The sequence below is a fragment of the Tachypleus tridentatus genome, chromosome 2, assembly GCF_004210375.1.
Source record: "Tachypleus tridentatus isolate NWPU-2018 chromosome 2, ASM421037v1, whole genome shotgun sequence".
Taxonomy (NCBI): domain Eukaryota; kingdom Metazoa; phylum Arthropoda; class Merostomata; order Xiphosura; family Limulidae; genus Tachypleus; species Tachypleus tridentatus.
The window spans coordinates 131,994,893-132,017,244 of record NC_134826.1 but is presented as its reverse complement, the minus strand read 5'-3'; the positions used below and the strand labels follow the sequence as shown (position 1 = coordinate 132,017,244).

The 22,352-nt window shown below is 30.5% G+C and overlaps 1 protein-coding gene across 1 annotated transcript in view; it reads right to left on the bottom strand.

The window, feature by feature from the left end:
- The window catches only part of LOC143245132 (MAM and LDL-receptor class A domain-containing protein 1-like), a 209,706-nt gene that overhangs the window by 109,449 nt on the left and 77,905 nt on the right, over positions 1 to 22,352 (bottom strand). Inside the window, exons 36-47 of the mRNA XM_076491067.1 lie at positions 20,270 to 20,390; positions 17,856 to 17,937; positions 13,639 to 13,776; positions 11,611 to 11,882; positions 10,592 to 10,682; positions 9,921 to 9,989; positions 8,800 to 8,913; positions 6,579 to 6,853; positions 6,260 to 6,344; positions 2,205 to 2,450; positions 1,861 to 1,989; positions 941 to 1,074 (exon numbers count right to left, since the gene is read on the bottom strand). Of these exons, the coding sequence (XP_076347182.1) occupies positions 941 to 1,074; positions 1,861 to 1,989; positions 2,205 to 2,450; positions 6,260 to 6,344; positions 6,579 to 6,853; positions 8,800 to 8,913; positions 9,921 to 9,989; positions 10,592 to 10,682; positions 11,611 to 11,882; positions 13,639 to 13,776; positions 17,856 to 17,937; positions 20,270 to 20,390 (1,756 nt within the window). The remainder of the gene's footprint in view (positions 1 to 940; positions 1,075 to 1,860; positions 1,990 to 2,204; positions 2,451 to 6,259; positions 6,345 to 6,578; positions 6,854 to 8,799; positions 8,914 to 9,920; positions 9,990 to 10,591; positions 10,683 to 11,610; positions 11,883 to 13,638; positions 13,777 to 17,855; positions 17,938 to 20,269; positions 20,391 to 22,352) is intronic.

Sequence of the window (22,352 nt, the reverse complement as noted above, 5' to 3'; positions counted from 1 at the left end):
TTTATTGTTCACATTCAGTTAACTCTTCATTAAAAGTTTTAAATCTGCATTTTGTGGGAACGTTTGAGTTTTCTGTTAGACATCAGTCAACCAGAAAGCCACAAAAACAAGCTAGTAAGCAGACAGTTAGCCAACAACATACACACTGACAACTCTTTATCTATGCTAATTAAATAGTGGAATTTAACTATAACTCTCACTCTTATAATGTACCCATGGCTACGAAGTGTTAAGGGAGATTTTGCAGCAATGGGATGTACATCATGGACCTTCATAGTTCATAGTCCAGTACTGAATAAATAACAAAGTCATCAATCCATATTCAAGATAAGTTAACAGCTCTGTGTTAGTTGACTTTTTCAGGAGTTTGAATATGCACAATGAATACAAAATGACTTTCACACAAACACAAAAAACAATTAGAAAAATAAGACAATACATTTGGTTTGAAACTTTTTCCTCATAAATTTTTAACAAAAATATACGAGTTTTATAAATTAATTTTTGTCAAAAACACTATTGCACATTCTTATGCTGTGCTGTTCACCAAAGAACTGAAGACACATATATGGATTATTTTAGCAATAAGGGTGCAATATTTTAGCACCCTTTTCACCTTTGTCCTTGTTTCTACTGCTATTCCAACTTTTCTTTTCTGAAAGATTGAAATTTATTCGTTTATTCATGTATTTCACTACAAAAATTCCCATGGGCTTAGTGAAAGTTTCTGGGTAAATACAATAGTTTTAAAATATTTTATATTACAGGCTTCGTATAAAAATGATTTCAATGATATTGGTTGGCCATTCTATAGCATTAAGATTAAGTAACCTGTTGAATTTACAACAAATGCATAAAAAAGTGAATAAAATACAAGTAAGTTCCTTAGCAGTTTTTTTAACTGAAAAGAGAGAAAAAATTAGAAAAGTTCACCACTTACTCTGGCTTTAGGAGGTACACGTCCAATGTACACTTGACCTTCCATCCAGACATCAGGCAAAGATTCTTTTCTTGAGAGAGTCCATACATGAATGCGCTCTCTTTCATTTATCTCAATTTCTACATCCAAGGTCACTAAAGTATTACAAAATACACTAATAACTATATTTAACTCCAAAGTTTTAATTGTGTAAGGATCTGTTATTACCTTCAAATGATAAATAAATGTATAAATATAAGGAACAGTTTATGATGTACAAAACAAATTAACACTAAAATATATTAATAACTAAAAATATTTACATGACATTTTTAACAGATACTTATTAGTATGTTAAATTCACAAAACCCAGCTAAGATAAATCACACAAAAACTATTCTTAGGGTTAATTCTGTAATTACTTGATAAAAATAAATGTTCTAGAAATAATGGTCTGTATAAATTTTCATTATAATTTTGTATTAACCTGCTTAAGTATGGATTTCTAGTTTCCTACAGCTTAGTTTGTCATAAAAATATGTGAAGGTTTAAAAGTGCCTTCTTTTCCTTGAAATAATTATATTATGGTTACTTGATTACTCTTGCTGGTGATATTTACAAAGTGCTGATGAATCATGGTAACTATGCTTGTATATTTGTGACTATTTACCATTAGTAATTCACTTGTTATGGAGAAAGAAAGAGAGGGGGGGAATGCCTGAACACAAAGTCTACTAAAAGACACAAACTAAATGTCAACAAATAAAATAGATTTGTAATAATATAGACCAAAATTTTTTTCTTAACTTTACAACAGTTAACAGAATTTACAAAAACAACACAATCAATGATGTACAAAGACAACAAAATATATATAGCTGAGTTTCAATGGCAGTACATAAGAATAAAATTTGTTTATATTCAGGGAAAACATGTCCTACCTGGACCTTTGTAGTTGTACCAAAAGCTAACCAAGCAAGTTGCACCAGAATCTTGAAACCTTGGACCACTAATCATCAAATCATCTTCATTGTTACTATTTTCTTGAAAATAAGCAGTCACGTAGTATCCTGTGTTAGCAAAGAGTAATTATGTTTTATATTAATTAAAACATTACTGTACATAAATATACAGTCAAATAATCCATTAACAGTTGTATTTAGTTACTGTACATTAATAATCCTATGAAAATACTCTTATCATCCAGATTTTCAAAATAAATACCTTAACATATATAAAAACAACATACACAATAATACTTTATTCAAAGTTACAGAACTTGTACCTTTTTCAGAGAGAATAGTGTGGTCTGTTTGTGGTCCAAACTCAGAATTTCCATCAGTTCGAATCCACTTGTCCATTCCCTGTACATTAGTATCAACACCTTCCCATCCACACTGACCATGTTCAAAGTCACAAGAAGAGCAGTTTTCTTCATCAGCTGCATTCATACAATCTATTCTAAAGTTACAGACTGCATCTTGGGACACAATTTGATCCATGCCACATTTAAATGGTTCCACTACTTCAGCTAAAAATTAAAAAATATATTTAAACAACCGTCAAAGAATTCTATATCTTTGTTAGTCTACTATTTCTTAGTAAGTGATGTATTATATTTCATAATCTATATTTAGCCTTCCTAAGTGGCAAAAGGTGTATATTCAGTCATCAATTAACCACCTGTCTGAGTGTGCCTCAATCTGAATAACTTTTTATATATTTTTAACTAAAGTTCACTGCAGATGGTGTAATACCTTTCATCAACTTATAACAAGTTAGTGTAAATCACCAAGTCTCATAGATTAATGAAATTTGTTATACCATTCATTACTTTCATTCAAAAATTTACTAGGTTTTAGACATTATGCAAATGAAATTTGATAATTTTTAGATGAAGAAAAGCATTCTTGATATTAACATGAAAACCACTTTGCATTCAAATTAGTCAATATTCTGACTTCATACATTCAGACTAACTTTTAATAAAAATATTTTATTATGAATTCTGATTTCTTTGCCTGCAAAAGACTTGTAATGTATACTAAAAGACTGAAAAATCATGAAGATACACAAAACATGTTGAAAGTTATACTATGGAAATGTTGATGATCATAAAGTCTGTAGCGAAAAAAAAAGTTAACATGCAGAATAACTTTAATGCAATAGAATGGCATATTATACCAAGATGAAATACATATCATGTATAAAAATACACTTCATTCCATCTTTACCTTATTACAATCCATGCACCAGTTGAGAAATGTTTTTGCTTTCAATATTTTCATTGCTTATTAAATTTTACTTGTAATGGGCAATCAATCAAAGAATTTTATTAATAAAAAAGTTCATATGTCAATTAGCTAGGTTTTTTTTTTGTCAGTGTATTTATAAATTATTTTACAATGTAAAATAACTGCCTTTCTTGATATTGCAGTAAAGAAGCATACTATTTATTTCCTACACTCCTTGTGTACTATAAAAATTCTGAAGCATTCAGAATGCACTAAGCATATATTCTTAATATAGAATGTTAGTCAAAAAAAGCCAGTAGGTTCCTCTCATCCTAATTACCTACTAATATGAATCATTCACACAGAGAATCACATGCATTTTCTTCTGTAGAACAGAACACAGTATACAGAAATAAATAGCAATCCTTTCCACTGATAAGTCAGGTGAAACCTCAAGAATACAATATCTGTTATTTTGCAGTGAGAGTGATTGTCAGCCATGTGATAGTTCCTGCACCTTGATAATAACAATACTATTATTCTAAATAAGTAACACTGTTATTTTCTTAATCAGAAAATGTATCTTCAATAATTACTCACTTCCACACACAGATAAGATTTGCATGTCATGTTCCAACATGAAATGCACTGGTGCATGATGGCAACATCATGCAATAAAAGCCCTCCACCAATAAGAGAGTAACACAACCCTCCATGCAGAGTAACTACACCTGTTCTCATGTAACTTCATTCTTTAATTAGATAAGATAAAACAATGAGCACCAGAAGTGGAGAGGATGGGTGGGAATGTGTGAAAATTCACATATTTTCAGATAGGGAAAATATTAACTTTGGACACAATTCATTCACTTCACACCTAGTGAGATCCTTGAAATTAGAAAGTGGTTATGAAAATAAAATTTTACTTAAGCATCTAGAGTTGACTGAATAATGAGATCAGATGAAAACAAAAACTCTCAGGAGATGAAACAACCATATGATGAAAATACTGAGTGGTCAAAGTGTGAGGCATTGTCCACATGCCTTACATGATTAAGGTGATGAATTTGATATGAAGAAATATGGAATAGCCTTCAAATCTCTATATCCAAGGATGTGTAGACCAGCAAGAGAAGTTGATGAACTCACCCTCTAAGGGTAGAAGGAGAGAGGTCTTAGGATAGGAAGAAACAATGACCCTGAAAAGGGAAAGTACATTATAAGTAATACAGCTTGAACAGAACATAGTAGCCAGAGCTGAACTAAAATAAAGGTACAGAAGGAAGAAAGATAAGAGAACATGTGGACACTTTCCCAAGCAATAAAAGTCTCAAGGAGGAAAGACCAGTCTGGATAGAGGAGTATATATATGTATGATGGAAAAGAGTATCAGGAGAATTAGTCACATAAGTATCTCAACTATGGTGGCCATGGGCACAAAGGAGAAGGAAATAAGTTTTAAGATAAATGTGGTATAAATTTAAGACAAAAAGTCAATGGCTTAAACAGATCATGTGTGAGAGAAAACAAAACCATACTAAGGTCCCAGTCTGGCATAAAATTTGGGCAAGGAAACCAGTGGCAAAGAACAAGGGTAAAAGCATTCTGTGGTGCTGCAAAGGTGAATGTTGTGATTAATACCATTTGAAAACCACCAGTTGTAGTAACAAACCAAGGAGAAATTACCAGGTAAAGCAGGTGAAAAGATGGTATGTAAGAGGCCAACTAGGAGGAAGAGAATGGCAGATGGATCAATTACGACAGACATGCCACATATAATAATATAGCAACAAAGTGGAATGGCAACAGAAGTGAAACAAGGAAAAAGATACATAATCATGGAGATTGACTCAACAGGCAATGGAGTGGACAAATCCCAGACATGAAGATGGATGACAACATCCTTTGATAAAACAGTTAAATGAGAAGTTGAAGCAAAAGAGAGAGGGGATACTTAACAGAAAAACAGAGGTCTGGTTGCCCAGCAAATAAACATAAAAGATCAAAGCTGCCAAAGAGACACCACCAAAAGGACCTGGCAAGGTCCCAGAGGAGGATAAGAAGATAAAGATATGCATTACATAAAGAAAAAGATGAGACCAGTCCTAACTGAAAGTATTAACAGCCAGAGCCTGATAACAGACCAGAGTTCAACAGAGAGGAAACTCTGAGTTAAGACATATGACAAAGGTATATATGAGGTGTTTGCAACAAGGCACTCAGTACACGACAGGAAATCAGACAAATATGATAAGAATGGGCCCAAAAAAAGGAGGTCCAAAGTATGAAAACAAAGGGCCCTGGAATGAGTGCCCCTTGACAGTTGACACAATCATGTAATTGTCTGAATGGATCATGAACACAAAATTCATGAGGAAGGGTAGGTAACGGAAGTATGCTTGACAAACAGCAAGTAGTTAACATAAAGTGAGTACTCATCCTGTGTCCAAAGGCTAGATGTCATGCTGTCATTCAGAAATTTCTCCAACATGAAAGAGAAACACTGCTGAAAATGTGAAGGTCTTATCTGGAGAGAAGACAGGGGAAACTCTGCAAGTAACATCAGGTTAGTCCATCCACCAAGAAGGTTCCTTGAGTAGAGGAGTAGGCAGATAAAAAGTTGAGGACAATGGGTTCTGTGAAAGATTCCACTACAGGTTCTAGGGAAGTCAGGATCCCCAAAAAAGAAGAAACTCTTGTGCAATATGAGAAGGAAAAACAAAAACCTCAGTGACCAAAACTCCACAGTTCACAAGTGAAGGGGAGAAGACTGAGATGAAAGTTGAAGAAAATGCCCAGACATACATGATACTGGACATAAGAAAGCAGCTACATAAAGAAGTACAACTGAAGGATAAGTCTTGAGAAAGGTCCGAGAGAAGCAAGTTGTCTATTTAAAAGTCCATTTTATATACATTAAACTAGTGTAGTACAGCCTGAATAATTGGATGACTGTCAATATGTAATTGTAATCTGATATTGTTCATTTCTAAAGGATAGATGGTACAATCCCATATTTGCCTTTCAAACCAATTTTATCCACTGTTTTCATAATTATTTCCAATACAATAATCTCTGTTAAAATTGAGTACAAAATGCTACTTACGTTCACAAGCATCTGGTATCACTCTTATGTCATCAACAGCAGCATAACCTGTGTGATCACTTCCAAGTGTTCCAACGATGTACACCTATATTAAAATCAAGTTCATCTACATAAAAGTTAATAAAACTTCTTGATTTAAGATTAATAATATACTAAATAACAATATAAATGAAAAGCTCTAGCAATCTAATATAAATATAAGTTTGCATCCTTAAGACAACTGAAACATTATCTTCATGTATATACACACACACACACAAATATAAATATATATGTGCACATATGTACATGAAACTGAAATAACTGTATTTCAACAAACCCAAATATATTTTCCTTCCTTGTGATCACCAGGAGAGATGGTAATCTCAGCTTTCTGCCATTTATCATTAGTAATATTTCTCCAAGAACTAACAAAATATGCTGTTCCGTAAACATCACTCTGGTACACTTGAATAGTTGCCCCATCGATCACATCAGGAAGGGCATACCAAAACTCTAGACAGATTGATTCCTTGACGGACAAACGCTCAGACATCAAAACAGCTCGTTGACCACTTAAACGGGGCTTTCTGGGATCTAACAGCATGTAAAATCCTTAAAAGGAAAAAAGACTGTGAATATAAGATCATACACATGTTAATAAATAATTAAGAAAGCTAATCTCACCTTCTTGACCTATTTCATTGGCTATTTTAATAGGTTGCAAAAGCAACATGTTTTGAATGAATCTAAAAAATAACTTGTACTAAAACAAGAAATTAAATAAAACACCTAAACAAAGTGTTTCACCAGCATTACCTAACATCACTGATCAGGTAAAGATTACAATAAATGTGAAGATTTTTATAAATCCTAGTTAATGCAACAGATTAATACAACAAACACTGGATCTCTCAATTAAACAAACAAACAAACCTCTGTAACTACACATAAATATTTTGCTTAAGAGTCATAACATGGCTATTTATCAGGTTCAACTTTGAGGATTTTGATAAGATTACTGAAAACAACTTAGAAATGGAAATTAAATATCCACAGAGAACCATTTTTCTTCCCACATCTCTGCTGTGTGGTCTGTTGGTAATTTTTTAAATCATGATGTTTTGTACTTGACAGCACAATTCTTTTTTTTTTTGTTTTAGCAATGTTTGAATTTACTTTTTCTTATTTAAGATCTTTATTAACATTTTAATGTTTAGGTAGGTTCTTATTATTAAATAATCCATAAGAGTATATAATACATTTTTAATTTCATTCCTAGAAAATCTTCTAAACAAAAAAGTTTCTGTTACATCTAAGTAGAGCACAATTTGAAATCTTTAGGGTAATTTCTAATTTTTACCTTTCACCCTCTTTGAATCAGACTTGTTTACTAAATATGAAATTTACTGTTTATAAATAACCAAAGACTTATTAAACAACTGCTGTTGAAATCAGTACAAGTACAAAATAATGTAAACACGAACTACTGAATGAAAATTATGCCAGCAGAAAGGGCAACTTTGAAAAATAAACAGGACAGTGCTTATGGCTGACAATACAAAAGATCCCATTTGTGTCCAACTAGAATAGGAAATCTATCAGTTGAGACAGAATAAGATATAGTCTGTTTGTTTGTAATTAAGCACAAAGCTACACAAATGAGCTACCTGTACTCCACCCATTACTGGTAATGAAACCCTGTTTCTAGTATTGTAAGTCTACAGACATACCACTGTCATTGAGGGGCTTAAGATACAGTGTGTGTGTGTATACCTTGGGAAATTCAGCAAAAGCTTAACTCAATAAACTTACCATAAGAAACAGATAAAATACATTGTTGTGATAAGGACTACATTTCTAGTAGCTTAACACTTAATTGAAAGGATTTGAAAATAGCTGGAAATAAACACTAACAGGTTACTAAAGCAATACATTCAGTAATGGAACTTTATAATTCAGTTGTGTTGAATAAGCAGAAATCAGTGAACAGTGTAAAACCTTTAAAACTACATTAAATTAAAAGCTTATAAATAAAAATATAGAAAGGGAAATAATCCTTTAAATATTTCAGAAAAAATAAAAAGATACTTAAAGATTTTACATTAAAAATACATCTCTTTAGCAAATAGTCCTCTTAAAATATAATTCATATGAACAGCTCCATGGCATTTAGACAATACATTTAAAAGAAATGCAGTTACTGTATTTTCAAGATATGTTATTTTTGTGATACAATCCAAAATATTAACAATTATAGTATTATGAATAATACAAGAATCAATTAATTTGACAAAGTATAAAATTAATTCTCGTATTACTAAAAAAAACTAATTTGTTATCATTACATAATAAAATAAATCTACCTCAGTTCAGGTACACCTGGTTTTTCTTAATTTTAAGAATTTTTAGAAGCTATGGTTGACTTAAAGATGTTCTGACTCTTAATTGTGAAAATTCCCATGTACTTCAAAGGCAAATTTTCATTTATTTAGCTAAGTAACATTCAAAATAATTTTAGATGGAGAATATTTTTTTTACTGTCAAAAAAGAATGTTTACCTTCAGCTGACCCCAGCGTATGGTCTCCCATTGGACCCATGTCATCTTCTGCAATGTGCCTCTGCCAATCAAAATCATCTACACGCATTTCCACATGTTTCTTTTCTTCATCCTCTATTGAAATAAAACATTAGGTTAATGCGAGTTGAAATTCATGTAAAGCATATAAAAAAAGATATAAAACAATTAATTTCAAATGGAAAAAAATCACTTTATTTTATTAGTTAAATTATTAATTTACCTTAAAATACAAAAGTAATTTGCATTGATTCAAAGTTATAACAGTTTTATCTACAAACATTACATTAACCCTTTCACTGCTCCATTCATTTTATCATGATTCCCAAATTAATGACTCTACACAGTCTGTGATGTTTTCCCAGTTAAATGTTTCACACATCATATGATTTTTCCCTAGTTTGCTGCTTCACACAGCATATGATGTTTTAGTTTTTCCTACAACCACTTGAGATCCCAGTGGTTATCAACAGTGATTGATAATTGGTTGTAACAATGATTCATAGGTATTACTATGATGCCTATACAAACCACGAAAAACTATATATTAGGCATTTATACATTAATTTTACTGATTTCTATTACTGTCCCAAAAATACTATTTGTATAATACAGTCAATTTACTCATATCTAATACTGCGATAGTGTATGAGATAAGACAAATGATATACCACATTTGAAAAAGAAAAAAACAAACAAGTCCTGTTCATCCTCCCATCTTATCTCGCAGTCATCGAAGGTCACCCCAGACTCAGCCAACCCTGTTCTCTCTTAACTTAGCAAACTGCCAAACCTACACAGAGGTAGATGTATGATCTCCGATGTTTATTTTTTACTTTGGCGTGCTATACTATGATTTTATCATGTAAAAAGATGTTTTGATTTGTGTGTGTGTGTGTAGAGTGGGGGTTCCATTCAACCTGAGCAGTGAAAGGGTTAGAATAAATGACCAAAAGCACTGTTCACATAAGCAGTTAATTGCTGAGAGATTGACATATATTGTATATCTTAAGATTGTATAGTACTTAGCTTCCTCAAGTTCTTTGGAACGAGTAGCATATTGTACACTTTTCTACATATAATTATAAAGAAAAGTCATTCACCATATAGAAAACCTCCGTTTTCATGAACATTTTGCCATAGACAATTGTCATCTTCAAAATCACAAAAACCTAGAAAAGAAAAAGTAACACAGTGTTTACATTTTTCACTTGGACTCTTCTTATAAAATAAAACACATTACTTGATTTAACTAAACTCACAAAGCATGAACTGATGAAACATAATAATCTCAGTAAAATGTAGCACAACCTAAAACATTCTGACCTTAACAATATAATATAATTACTATCAGTTACAAAAAGGGAGCATTTTTTTTATAATTTCAGCCCTAAACCTTCAGATTCTGTTCAACCATTCCATAAAATGAAAAAAACAACAAAAACTGCTGAATTTCAAAATAAACAAGAAACCTCACATCTTTGTTGAATACATAAAGTAAAAACAGTAGTTGTACTCTAAATCTCTGTGTTTATTTGTAAGATGTGTTTACTAAGTGGCAACTGATTTTTTTTAGGGTTTATGATCATGTTTGAAGTGAGTCGTCACTGCATTAAAAAGTAAATTTAATTATAATAAAAATAATCTAATAAGATGCACATATTAATGCAGAATCTCATGATCAAAGGTAATAAATCTTCAAATCCTTTTTTATAACTCAGAAACAGCTAAGTAGCACTAACTTTTATATTAAATCTATTCTAACCATCAATACCTGGTGGTGGACAAAAGCCTTCTGTAACTACAATATCATCCAAGGCCACCTGAGCTTTTCTTTTTCCATCTAGAATCACTTCAAATGCTGCCTGAAACAGAAATTATATGTACATGGAAATAAATTATGTAATAAAATAAGAAAAGTATTTGCATTACATATAACAACTTACTTTTTACTAACTCATAAAAGCACATTTTTTTTTCATTCAGCTTTGTGTTTAAAAAAAGTGTCATATATAAATGACTCACCCCATATTAGCATAACATAATTGTAAATTTTTGAGAAACCTATTGAAATCATACAAACTTTATAATCCTAATTCTCTAACATCTCACAAAAATAACAAATATTCTCTTGTTTCATAATTAAGTTTTAATTTAGACAGTAGAAAAAAACATTTTAAAACATATATAAATGACTCACCTAATATTAGCATAACATAACTGTAAATTTTTGAGAAACCTATTGAAATCATACAAACTTTATAATCCTAATTCTCTAACATCTCACAAAAATAACAAATATTCTCTTGTTTCATAATTAAGTTTTAATTTAGACAGTAAAAAAAAAACATTTTATTTTATATATGAACACACTTTATAAAAAACATATTTTCTTTGGAATATCCATGTTGTATTTCAATGTACAGAATTTACTAAGTAATACATTTACTAAGTATAATTTAATTTTTTTATTTTAATAGTTAATTCTAGAATTTTAATATCCAAAACATGTAAAAAAATTCAAGAACCAAACTTTAAACACCAAAGCAGCTAGTATAATGCAAAATAACCTGTTCTGGAAACGTCTGATTTTGTTAAATAAGAAAAAACTTAATACCAATATAACTTTCAAGTCTTTCTGTTTACAAAACTTTAAATAAAATTTCCAAATGGTCAGTTGTCATGCATTATTAGGTGCTCCTATTGAACAAACAAACTTAACAAAATAGTGCACTTATAAATTGAAATAAAATAATCCATTACTAGTTAAAATATCATTAATAAAACACTTACCTGCCAAGGTAGTTTAGGGGATAAAACAGAAAAACTTGCTCCGTACCAATACAGTCCAAGATCACCTTCTGTGCTCCAGAGAGGGTCTGATAAACCAGATGAAGTGTACTGATAACAGTTGAGACTTTCCTTCATTACTCCAGTCATGTGATACCAGAATGAAACACAACTTCCTTCAGTTGCTTCATAAACTGGGGAAAAAATTCTTGCCAAATGTCCAGCTTCTTTGCCTTCCTTGCCAGCTTGCTCAAGATTCAGGTACAAGAAATTTCCTAACAATAAACATATTTTTAAGTATAACTTGGAAAGAGACAGCAATAAGATCCTGATAATAAAATTATTTTTTCTTACCACAATACCTAAAAAAACAATAAATTTAACTTTTTGTATAACATTTCTTGTTGTACAGTTATCATTCTACTGATAAGATACCAAGCAATGTTAAATGTTTGGTAAAAAAATATTTGATTAAACTTACAAAGAAAATCAACTCATAATCACAGTAAAAACTTTCTAAACAGTTTTAACAGTTCTAAACAGTTTATAAAGTTCAATCAGAGGATGAAAACCTAACTTCCGCCAGAAGATTTCAAAATTACATGATAATTTCCTGTGTCCATGTACCTTCCAAATGGTATCTCTATCACCAAGAAATACAGAAATGTTGATGATTTAAAGCCACACAAGAGCTCTGAATAATATTCAACATCAAAACTAATAAGTTACTTTACTCATAGTTCTCAAAAGTATGCCAAAACCACAAAATGTTAAAAAAAAGTAGGCCACTGAAAGAGTATACGTATGACGTGTACTTTTTTGAAAATTACCCTCTCTCTTTCTTTCTTGTTTCAGAACACGATGCAAGAGATTAATTTGGACTATTTAAAAAATGTTTTCATAAATATAACACTTTACTCCATTATTCAAACACACACACAGTCTTCTTGACTTTTGTTTCCCATATTTCAACTCCTTTTCAACTTGTATTGTTCAGATACTTTCATATGTTGTAAAATATTGTACACAGATATTTTTTATTACAAAACTAATTTGAAAAATCTAAAAGTTGGATTTAACATTTTGATAAATTATGAAAATTTCTTTTTTGTTTTCTTATGAGTAAATATTTTTAATTTTCAGAAATACCACTGAAACATCATCAACATGAAGTTCTATTATACATACTTGTAATGCTAAAAATGGCTTTTATAATAATCGCATTTGAAAATGTAAAAAATTTTTACACAACAGCACCCCATAAAATATAAGCATCCTTCATTTCATTTATATTGACCCTGTCATTCACAAAATTATTGTAAAAAAATCGACTTGCATCATTTTGAACAGAAAGTGATGCAACTGCTTTACCACTCCTTCCAAGTTTCTTGACTCAACTGCCACACCCCCTCACTTCATTCCACTTCCCCTGTCTTATAATAATATTCTTGGAGAATAAATGCTAATGAAAGTCCTCATACAAATTTTGCTCATTTCTAGCCAATTTATTCATGTTTTCAAGAGGGTAAAGGCAGAAACGTGCATTCTCCTTATAATAACCTGTAAATATTTCAATGTAAAATATCTAAAGTGCACTATAAGGGTTTTAAACAGAAAGCCCATTATTAGCTGAAAGTTCACTTTTACTTGTAGGCTTTCACCAGATATGTTGGGTTTTCATCAAATGCAGAGCTGGGTACGAAATTTGCTGCATTAAAATTGAGTCAAACTTCACACCTACATAAATGTTAGTATTTATCTTTTAAAAGGTGTAAAACACTGTGTGTAAATTAATGTTACAACATTTTTATAAATAAAAATATATCATTTATATTTTTTGTAAAACAAACAGAAACAACATTGATATATTTCTAGCTTCATATAATCTAAATCTCTTACATTTTATCTACAATTGTAAATTTCAAAGTCAAATTAGTTATATTTAGAAGATCAAATTATTTTTCTTCAGATACTTTGAATTCTGAATAAAATAAAATGTTTTTAGATTGTTATCAATAAATAGTAACCTACCAAATGAAGTCTTTGTAGTGTGATCAATAATATTAAATAGAATATCACTAACGCTGCCAGATTTCAACTCCCAGGTAATATAGTTAGCTGGATCTTGCCGGTAGTTGCACATATCTTCTGAGTCAAAAGTGCAAATTTCTACTTTCCAAAAGAATATATATACAAAAAGCATAACTTTTAAATATATATAATGAGCTAAAATGAGGTTACAAAATGCATTGAATGCAAATATTTGAATAGAAACTTAACTCTGATAATTCCCCCAAAAAAAGTTTAAGAAAACCTTAAAAATAAAGAAATTCAGCAACTATCAAACTAAAAATACAAATATTTTGTTTGGTAATTATTATGCTACATGAATGATAAACAGCAATTAACATAAATAAATCTTCCAGACATTGACAGTATCTGGATAAATACTCCAAATAGAACAAATCAATAAATTAGTGAATAAAACAACAGCAAACAAGTAAAAATAATAACAACATCATAAGAATTCACTATCAGTGCTAAGAGCTTTATACTTGTTTTTAATGTATGCTCTCTCTAAGACCTATTATAAAATACTTTATGATCCTTCTCATGTTTGATGTATGTCATAATCCACAAAATTAAACTTTACAGTACTGAAGTATAGTCTTACAAAATGAATAATCTTAAAAACATAAACATGACATGAAAACCAAATAGTTATCTGATAATCTCTAAAAACAGTAAAAGCTAAAACTACCAGCTGAAGAAGTGGATACTAAATACTGAAAAAATTGTTTATTATAATACAAAGCTCTCTTCTGTACATTGTCATCATATGTGGTTCAACACTTTTGTTTAGGCTGTGAAAGTTGCTAAAGAAAACAGTGTTTACCAAAGAACTTGAAGATGGACTAATTAAAAATGATTTCCATCTTTTACTGAAATAACAGAGAAATAATTCTTTACTTCCAAAAACATAAAAAAAAGTATGAACCTCTTAAAAGTAGACACGTTTAAGATGTGGTTTACAGTATAAACAAGTTTAGAAAGAAACATTACATTCAAAAACACTACACAGTAAATTCAAACAGATTTTAAATTATCAGATATTGAGGATGAGACTTAATCTTTTAGATGGTAAACTGTTTTTAGTTGTTTCTTATTATCTTAACTGTAATAAAATGCTTATGTTTAGAAGTATGGGAACACTCTTTTCAACAAAATAAGTGTGCATGTAAATATATATACATACAGTGGTCTCTCGATTAACTAGTTTAATTGATTCCTAAAAAAAAAAAAAATTCTGATAATAAATTTGTTAAATGAATATGGGATTTATATTATAATTGAGTCTTCTTTTCAGGTCCCATTATCCCAGTATGTGTGACTAAAAATGCAGATACTATAAGTTAATTTGATAAATGCAGTATGTAGGTACTGTTAAGACAAAATTATAAATATAAACATAAATAAATAAAAACTACTTTTAATTTTAGTGTAATAAATAATACACTTACTTTAAATTGTGAAGAATTTTGTTTGTAGGTTTAGAAAGATATTGATGAAAGGAAAGAAAGTAACATTTCTCTGAAGGTTAATCACGTTCTGTTATAACATCCAGAAGTTCTAATGTTGCAGAAGCACTAATAACAGATGACATTTCTTGTATTGTACATGATAAAAACTCTTCTCACTGCCTTTTAATGAAAAAAACTGTCTAAACTTTGCTGATTGGCTCTCTTTCTTTTTTTTTTTTCTATTCATAAGCTGATTCTTAAAGAAGGACACCACCTCATCCTCCATCTCACAACACATAAGTTCAGTTCTTTCAATGTTACAGTATCTCACAGCTGCCTGAACTTCTCCTAGTGGTAGATAATGTCTTTTATGTCTGATGTAATCATCCTTCTCTTTATTCTACTGTCTTGTTCAATCATCTCCTTTAACTGCTGCAGATCCTGAGAAAAGTTTCTTCTCTTGGGTTTACACCAGTTCTTCAATATCCTCCAGAGCTACTTCAAGTCTGATCAAATAACCTGCTGAAACAATCTCCTTATCCATGTTTCCTGTTGCCTCCTTACCTCAAAAACTCTCAACATTATGGACTGCCTCTGGCCACAATGGCCTCCATGCCAAATTCATATAGAAAGTTGAAATATGTCATATTGCCACAATAAATCTACAGCTTCCAAGATATTGTACTTTGTCTTCCAAAATGTTGCAAGACTCAAATTAGAATCTGTAAAAGTGGCTCGGTGACATTTTCTAAACATCTTTTTCATATCCAGTTTCTCTCAAAGTTGCATATCACATTTTGGTCCATAGGTTGCAAGATTGGAGTTGTGTTAAGAAGGAAACACATCATTTTACCAAAGTCAAATTGGGCCTTCAAAGAACTAGCAAGTTCAGGATCATGGCCAGGAGCATTGTCCATAAGGAGTAGTTTTCAAAGACAGTTTATTTGTTATTAGGTACTATGCCACAGAAGGTCAAAAGATTTCTGATGCCCATTTACTAAATAGCTCCCTAATCACCCATGCCTTGAAGTTTGCCTTCAATAAACCCAAAGTTGCCTTCTGGATACTTTCTGTTCCTTGAACATTCTTGGATTCTCTGGATGGTACAAGAGCATTGGTTTCAATTTGAAGTCTCCAGAGACATTACCACCAAGCAACAGAGTCAACTAATCCTTCATGGGTTTATGTCCTGGTAAAGTAGCTTTATCTTTAGTAATATAGGTTCTTTGAGGTATTTTCTTCCAAAAAAGCACCATTTTATCAACGTTAAAAACTCACTGTGCATGATAATTCTCCTCATCCATCAGCTCATCAAATTCAATTTTAAATTTATCAGCTGCTTCTTTGTCAGCACTTGCAGCTTCATCATGCATTACTGTGCTTACAATTTCAGCTCTTATTTTAAATTTATCAAATCAGCCTTTATTTGCCTTAAATTCATCAGTTTTAGAGTCTGACTATCAAGTCAAGTTTCTTTTCAAAATGTTATAAGTTTCATGGACCTTTTCACAAATAAATTCAGAACTTATGAATTAACAAAAGTTTCTCCACTTCAACTATCAATTACTTGCTTTTCAACAACCTAGTTGATTTATTACTCACCTTTATTGCCTTCAGTTTTTCTTTGTGAGCAGATAGCAGATATGGTCAAAACAGTCGATGGTCAATGAGCATTTGTTCTAATACCTTTTTCATGCTTCTTAATAATTTCCTGCTTTTGCTGGATTGTAATGGTTTTCCAAGTTCTCTTTGTTAAGGGTTTATAGCCATGATCACTCAGGGTTTAACATTTTTATTATGGTAAAATCACAAAAAAGTTCACTTTTCAAAGTGATGTAAAAAAAAAGGCAAGAAACCTTGTACATGAGACTGACTAGCTCCTGTAAACATAAAAATTATTTTACACTATCAGCACTGAATACTTCATGTAACCACATGACACGTTAGGGTAAATCCATTCATATGTTGTAACAATAAAGGTAAGGTGTATGCATATCCCTTTACTCTTGGGCTCTTGATTTAACAAGCACTGTATCATTTTAAAATGATCATCAGTTGCCAATCAATACAATTTAAAGCCAATTTTTTATTATATGTAGTGTTACTTTTCTCTTTATCAGTAATACACCAGAGCCACAGAAAAGGGCTTTTATGATGAAATTTTCTCAGGCTGTTGTGACTGGCTGAGAAGAAAGTGTAAAAATTTCCACATCATGTGAATGGTTGAGTCAGAGTATTGAAATTTTCATGACACCAGCAAATTGAAGAAGTGAAAATGTGATCTCGTGTGGCACTCATTAAAAGAAATTTTTGTCATCAAATGAATTGAAAAATTGTGCAGAGAATAAAATGTTAAACAAAATTTTGTTATGGGAATTGCTCATTAAACAAGGGATCATTGTATATATACACACTAAGAACATTTATCTCTTTTAATGTTTATCAGAGAACACCATTAAATACATTCTCTTAAAAGTTAAACTATTTAAAACATGATACTTAACCTAATGGCCACCTTCATACAGACTATGCAATATTATCAAAATAACTAGTCTTTACAAACTATATTATATGCAATGATCTAATACTTTTGGATTCTCTAGTATAAAATAAACATCAGATAATTACAAAACAAAAATAGACAACTTTAAAATGGGTCTCCATAATTCGATCTAAAATGTCTATATTATTTCTTACAAGTTTTTCATTTAAAATAACAGTACATACCTTGTGATGGGCAACTACTTGACATAATTTTGATGTCATCTAAGGCAACACCTCCATTTGTTACCTCAGCCACAAATCTAACCTGAAATAGAACAAAAGGTTTCAAAAATTCTTACACAAGGCTGTTTTTTCTTGTTATCATTCAGTTATGTGAAAGAAGTTAACTGTGATAATTATCACCTAAAATTATTCTATAACGTCAGTACAAGATATGCATGCATCATGCTCCAGAAAATATAATTAAGAGGCTATTTACTCAGGTGACTATTTCTTTGAGATAAATGTCATTTGTTAGAATTGTTGTGTCTTGTTAGTCTATTGCTTTTTTTTTAAAATAAGTAAATAAAACTTTTTATGTTTTCCCTAAATCCTTGATATTTCCTTTTTTACTTTTGGCTGCATTTATGTTGCTAACAAGGATTTTATACTAAGCTTTATGTTTAAAGCATTAATTTTATAAAAACAGAAAATACATCTGAATATTAAGGATATTGCAATAATAACAAAGAAACATCAGTACAGAAAAGCCCATAAAATCAGTATACTTAATATACTGATGACATATACTTCATACCACAAACAAATTGAGTGATTTTATGAGGCTTTTCTGTACTGATATTTCTTTGTTATTATTAGACAAATGACCAAAGAAACAAAACTGTGTTTGTGACACATGTCTGGGACCAAGTTGTAAGTTCTCTCACATCTCTTATGCTCATTCAGATTAATTATAATAGACATAATCTGGTTATAAAAACTTTTCAACAAATGGTTTAAAGTATAAAGCATTTGTTATAAGAACAATGGTTGTACCAAAATGTAAACATAACATTCTAGCAGATATTAATGAAAATAAGAGACCACTTACAATTTAGTAAGCAAGTAACAGTTTTGTGTGGAAGACAAATGCCTATAATTTGTTCAAATGTAAGACAGAAATATAAGTACTAAAAAGCTGCTCAGAAACAAATCAGCTTTAAACAGAGCTATGTCTTTTAGAAATTATGTGAACAAAAAAATTGTTTATTCAGGAGTAGATTGGTCAACCATGAGACTAAGCAACTCCAGTGGGCAGGTGCATTTGACATATTATTATAAATTGATTTTAAATTTTATCTGTCTATCCAGTATACAGCACTTGATATTGTCCCGGGTGGTATGGTCCTCATATGTCAATCTTTCCCTGTGCCTATAGATAGAAAGTTAGTGGTCAGAGGAATTTGTAGTCCACCCATTGTAAAGAAAATTACAAGGAAATTTTGCTTGCTGGCTTACATAATCCATCTAGTATATGATGAGTAGCACCAATTTAAACATCAAAATCCCACAGATATTTACAGAGGCTACATCTTCTAATTTGACCAGTATTTCTTCAATGGAATACCATGAATGCTCATTTTATTCTCCAGCTACTTGAGGTATATGATGGTGAATAGGATGTATGACTGGATGAAAACAAATCCTTCTCAATTATGTTGCACACTGTTACCTGGGAAATGTGGGCAGTTTTCCCACTGACCTTCATATTTGAAATTCTCATCTGTTATAAGACACTGCTTATTACAGCTGGGGAAGAACTTATCTCAAGTCTTACTTTGGATGTTCATGATGAAATAAGTTAGTCTACATTTTTGTGTTTTCTAATGTCACTAAATGAATGGCATATCCCCAATCTGCAAATATCTGTATGACATGACTGTGTGAATATAAGGTTTTTATATAACCTTCCCAAAAGCAATAAAATTTTGGTGACAGTAACTATGAAATGCCAAACAATGTTAGGATTTAGTTCTGATGCAATTTGTCCCATTGAGACTTTATACAGATTATGGTTGTCACAAGACTTCCTGACTTGTTTATTCAAAATTTTCTTAATATGACTTACTGAACTCTCTGTGTAACGAATACTTAGTACAATGCAGTTTATACAAAGGACAATGAAACTAATCACAAATAATCTTATTTTGACTACAAGGAACCATCATATACCATAGATGTTGGAGCACAGATAGAGAGATGCAAACATAATTTGCTACACTTGTGTAATTTCAGAAGATAAGAAAAAGTGATACCACAAAAGGTTAAAAAGAACTATGGATAAATGAGAAAATAGATTACTTTCCATAAAAGAAACCTAATATGCCCTTTATGCTTGCACTTTTTAAAAATTCAGAGATTACAAAATGGTTTTAATACTATTAAAATGTAGTTTTCTATACTTTAAATCAGTTAGTCTTATTGTACACAGGTCTCACTCACAAAAACAATCTCTGTCTTGGTCAGGCAAGAATCAGTATGAATCTTAATGACACTCTTGAAACAGTTTGAACAACATGCTATATATTACTTGAAACAAGAGCAGTTTGATCTAATAACCAAGCAATGATTACAGAATTACTTGTTCTTTATTGTACCTTTTTCACTGAAGCACTGTCTAGAGACAGTTGAGCATAGAGCCATCGAAAACCTGAAGAATAAGACCAGAGCCATAATGGTGTGTCTACATTTGAGTTGTTTCTTGAAACTACTGCCAAGCTAAAGAAAATATAAAACAAAGACCAGAAATAAAGAAAGAGGAAGAGTTAACTAATTCTAAACTAGCATTAAAAACAAAATGAAATCATCACTTGTTTTGGTTAAAACATCCAAGTAAAAAGGTTTTAACTTTAATTTTAAAATTGCTTAGATATTTAGAAACATTCTGGTTTAGAAGTCATCAACATAAAGACATAAAAATACAGTGAAAAATGAGACCTAAATAACAGATAAATTATAATATCCATAACATAACTGTTTCCTCATATTTGACAAATGAGCTTTATATTCTGACAAAAGCAACTACAAAATACCTATTCAAGGTTTGAATTTAAAAACTGAGTGACTATCTCCAAGCACGTTAAACAGTGGGCTGAGCTCCGTTTAACAATTTAAAGTATTATATTTTTATACAGTTTTTGTCATTAATCATCTTAAAGTATTTAAAACTATTTTAAGATATTTTTGTTCTTCCCTTTTACTCATTCTCTCAAACAATTTAAAGAAATAAAAGAGAGTGAATGTCATTTTGGCATACTTTCATTATTATATAATTCTGTGTAGAAATGCTTATAAGTGAAAGATTTAGTATTTTTGATTTTGATAATATTTTCAGAAGTTTCACAAATCAACATTCACTTTCAAATTTTTATAAAAATTGTTCAGTTCTTGTTTTGCTTTTACATTTTCTGTGAAAATTCTTGCTCACAATTAATTTTCTATTATACATTAAAAAAATGTATCAGTTATCATCTTGGCCACGGACAATGACATACTTTTGGAATGACTTGCAAAACAAATTTTTCTTGAAAATTATTCAGTATTCAAAATATAACTATATCACTATTTTGGCTATTAAACAAGATGAGCATCAGATGCCTCTAAAAGAACATGTTTGGAACAGTGTCATAATCAGTGAGAGAGTCTTTGCAAAGTCAAAAAATATAGTTAAGAAGTTGTAATAAATAAGGCTATATAATAAAACTTGTTTTGTAACTGAAACAGAAACTTAACAAAATAATTTTATTTGATCTGGAACCTCCTAAAAACATTCACCCAAAAGGAGAAACAGGGGAAAAACTTGTTCAAAAGCTAAATCAAAGATTAGACAACAGTATTTATTTGCCAGCTATATCAAAGGCTTTACAAAATCACTTGTTTGAGCTGAAATAGACTACATAACAGTACATGTTTGCCAGTTATATCAAATACTAGTTATCACTATGATTGGCTTATACAGTAAACGTTACACAACCATATTTATTTGCCAGCCATACCAATGACTTTATAACAACACTTGCTTTAAATGTAATAGACTACATAACAGTACTTGTTTGCAAATAATTTCAAAATTTCAAAACCTAAGTTACAATACATGAATGACATCTGTATCAAAGGTTATATAATGGTACTTATTTGCCACATGTAAGAAAAATTATTCAGCTTGATTGCAAAATAGAACAAAACTATGTAATGTAATTTCTTTACTAAGTGTGTCGGGAACAAATGTAACTATACATATTTACCAGTTATAAAAAAGAATATATACAGTAACGTTCTAGCCAGATGTAACAAAGACTCTGAATTGGAGAATAAAGACTGTTACAGAACTTTTTTTACAAATTTCTTTTAAATAAATATGTAACAATACTTGTTTAGAAGTTGTAGAAAAAATATAAAGTATGTTTCGTAGCTTTAAAAAAATAAATAATTGGACTTATTCACCAATTGTAATAGTTTATGCAACAGAACATTTTTGGCTACTGAAATAAAACATTATAGCAAATCATTTTCAGCTCCATCAATGATAATGTAATAGAAGCATTTATAACCTGAATGGTAAATTAGTTTTGATAATTTTATTATAATGTTGCAATTTTGGCTACATAACATCAACTGCTAAAACACATAGTTTAATATTTCACAACAAAATATTTTGGGGGGAAATATAATTCATTTTTT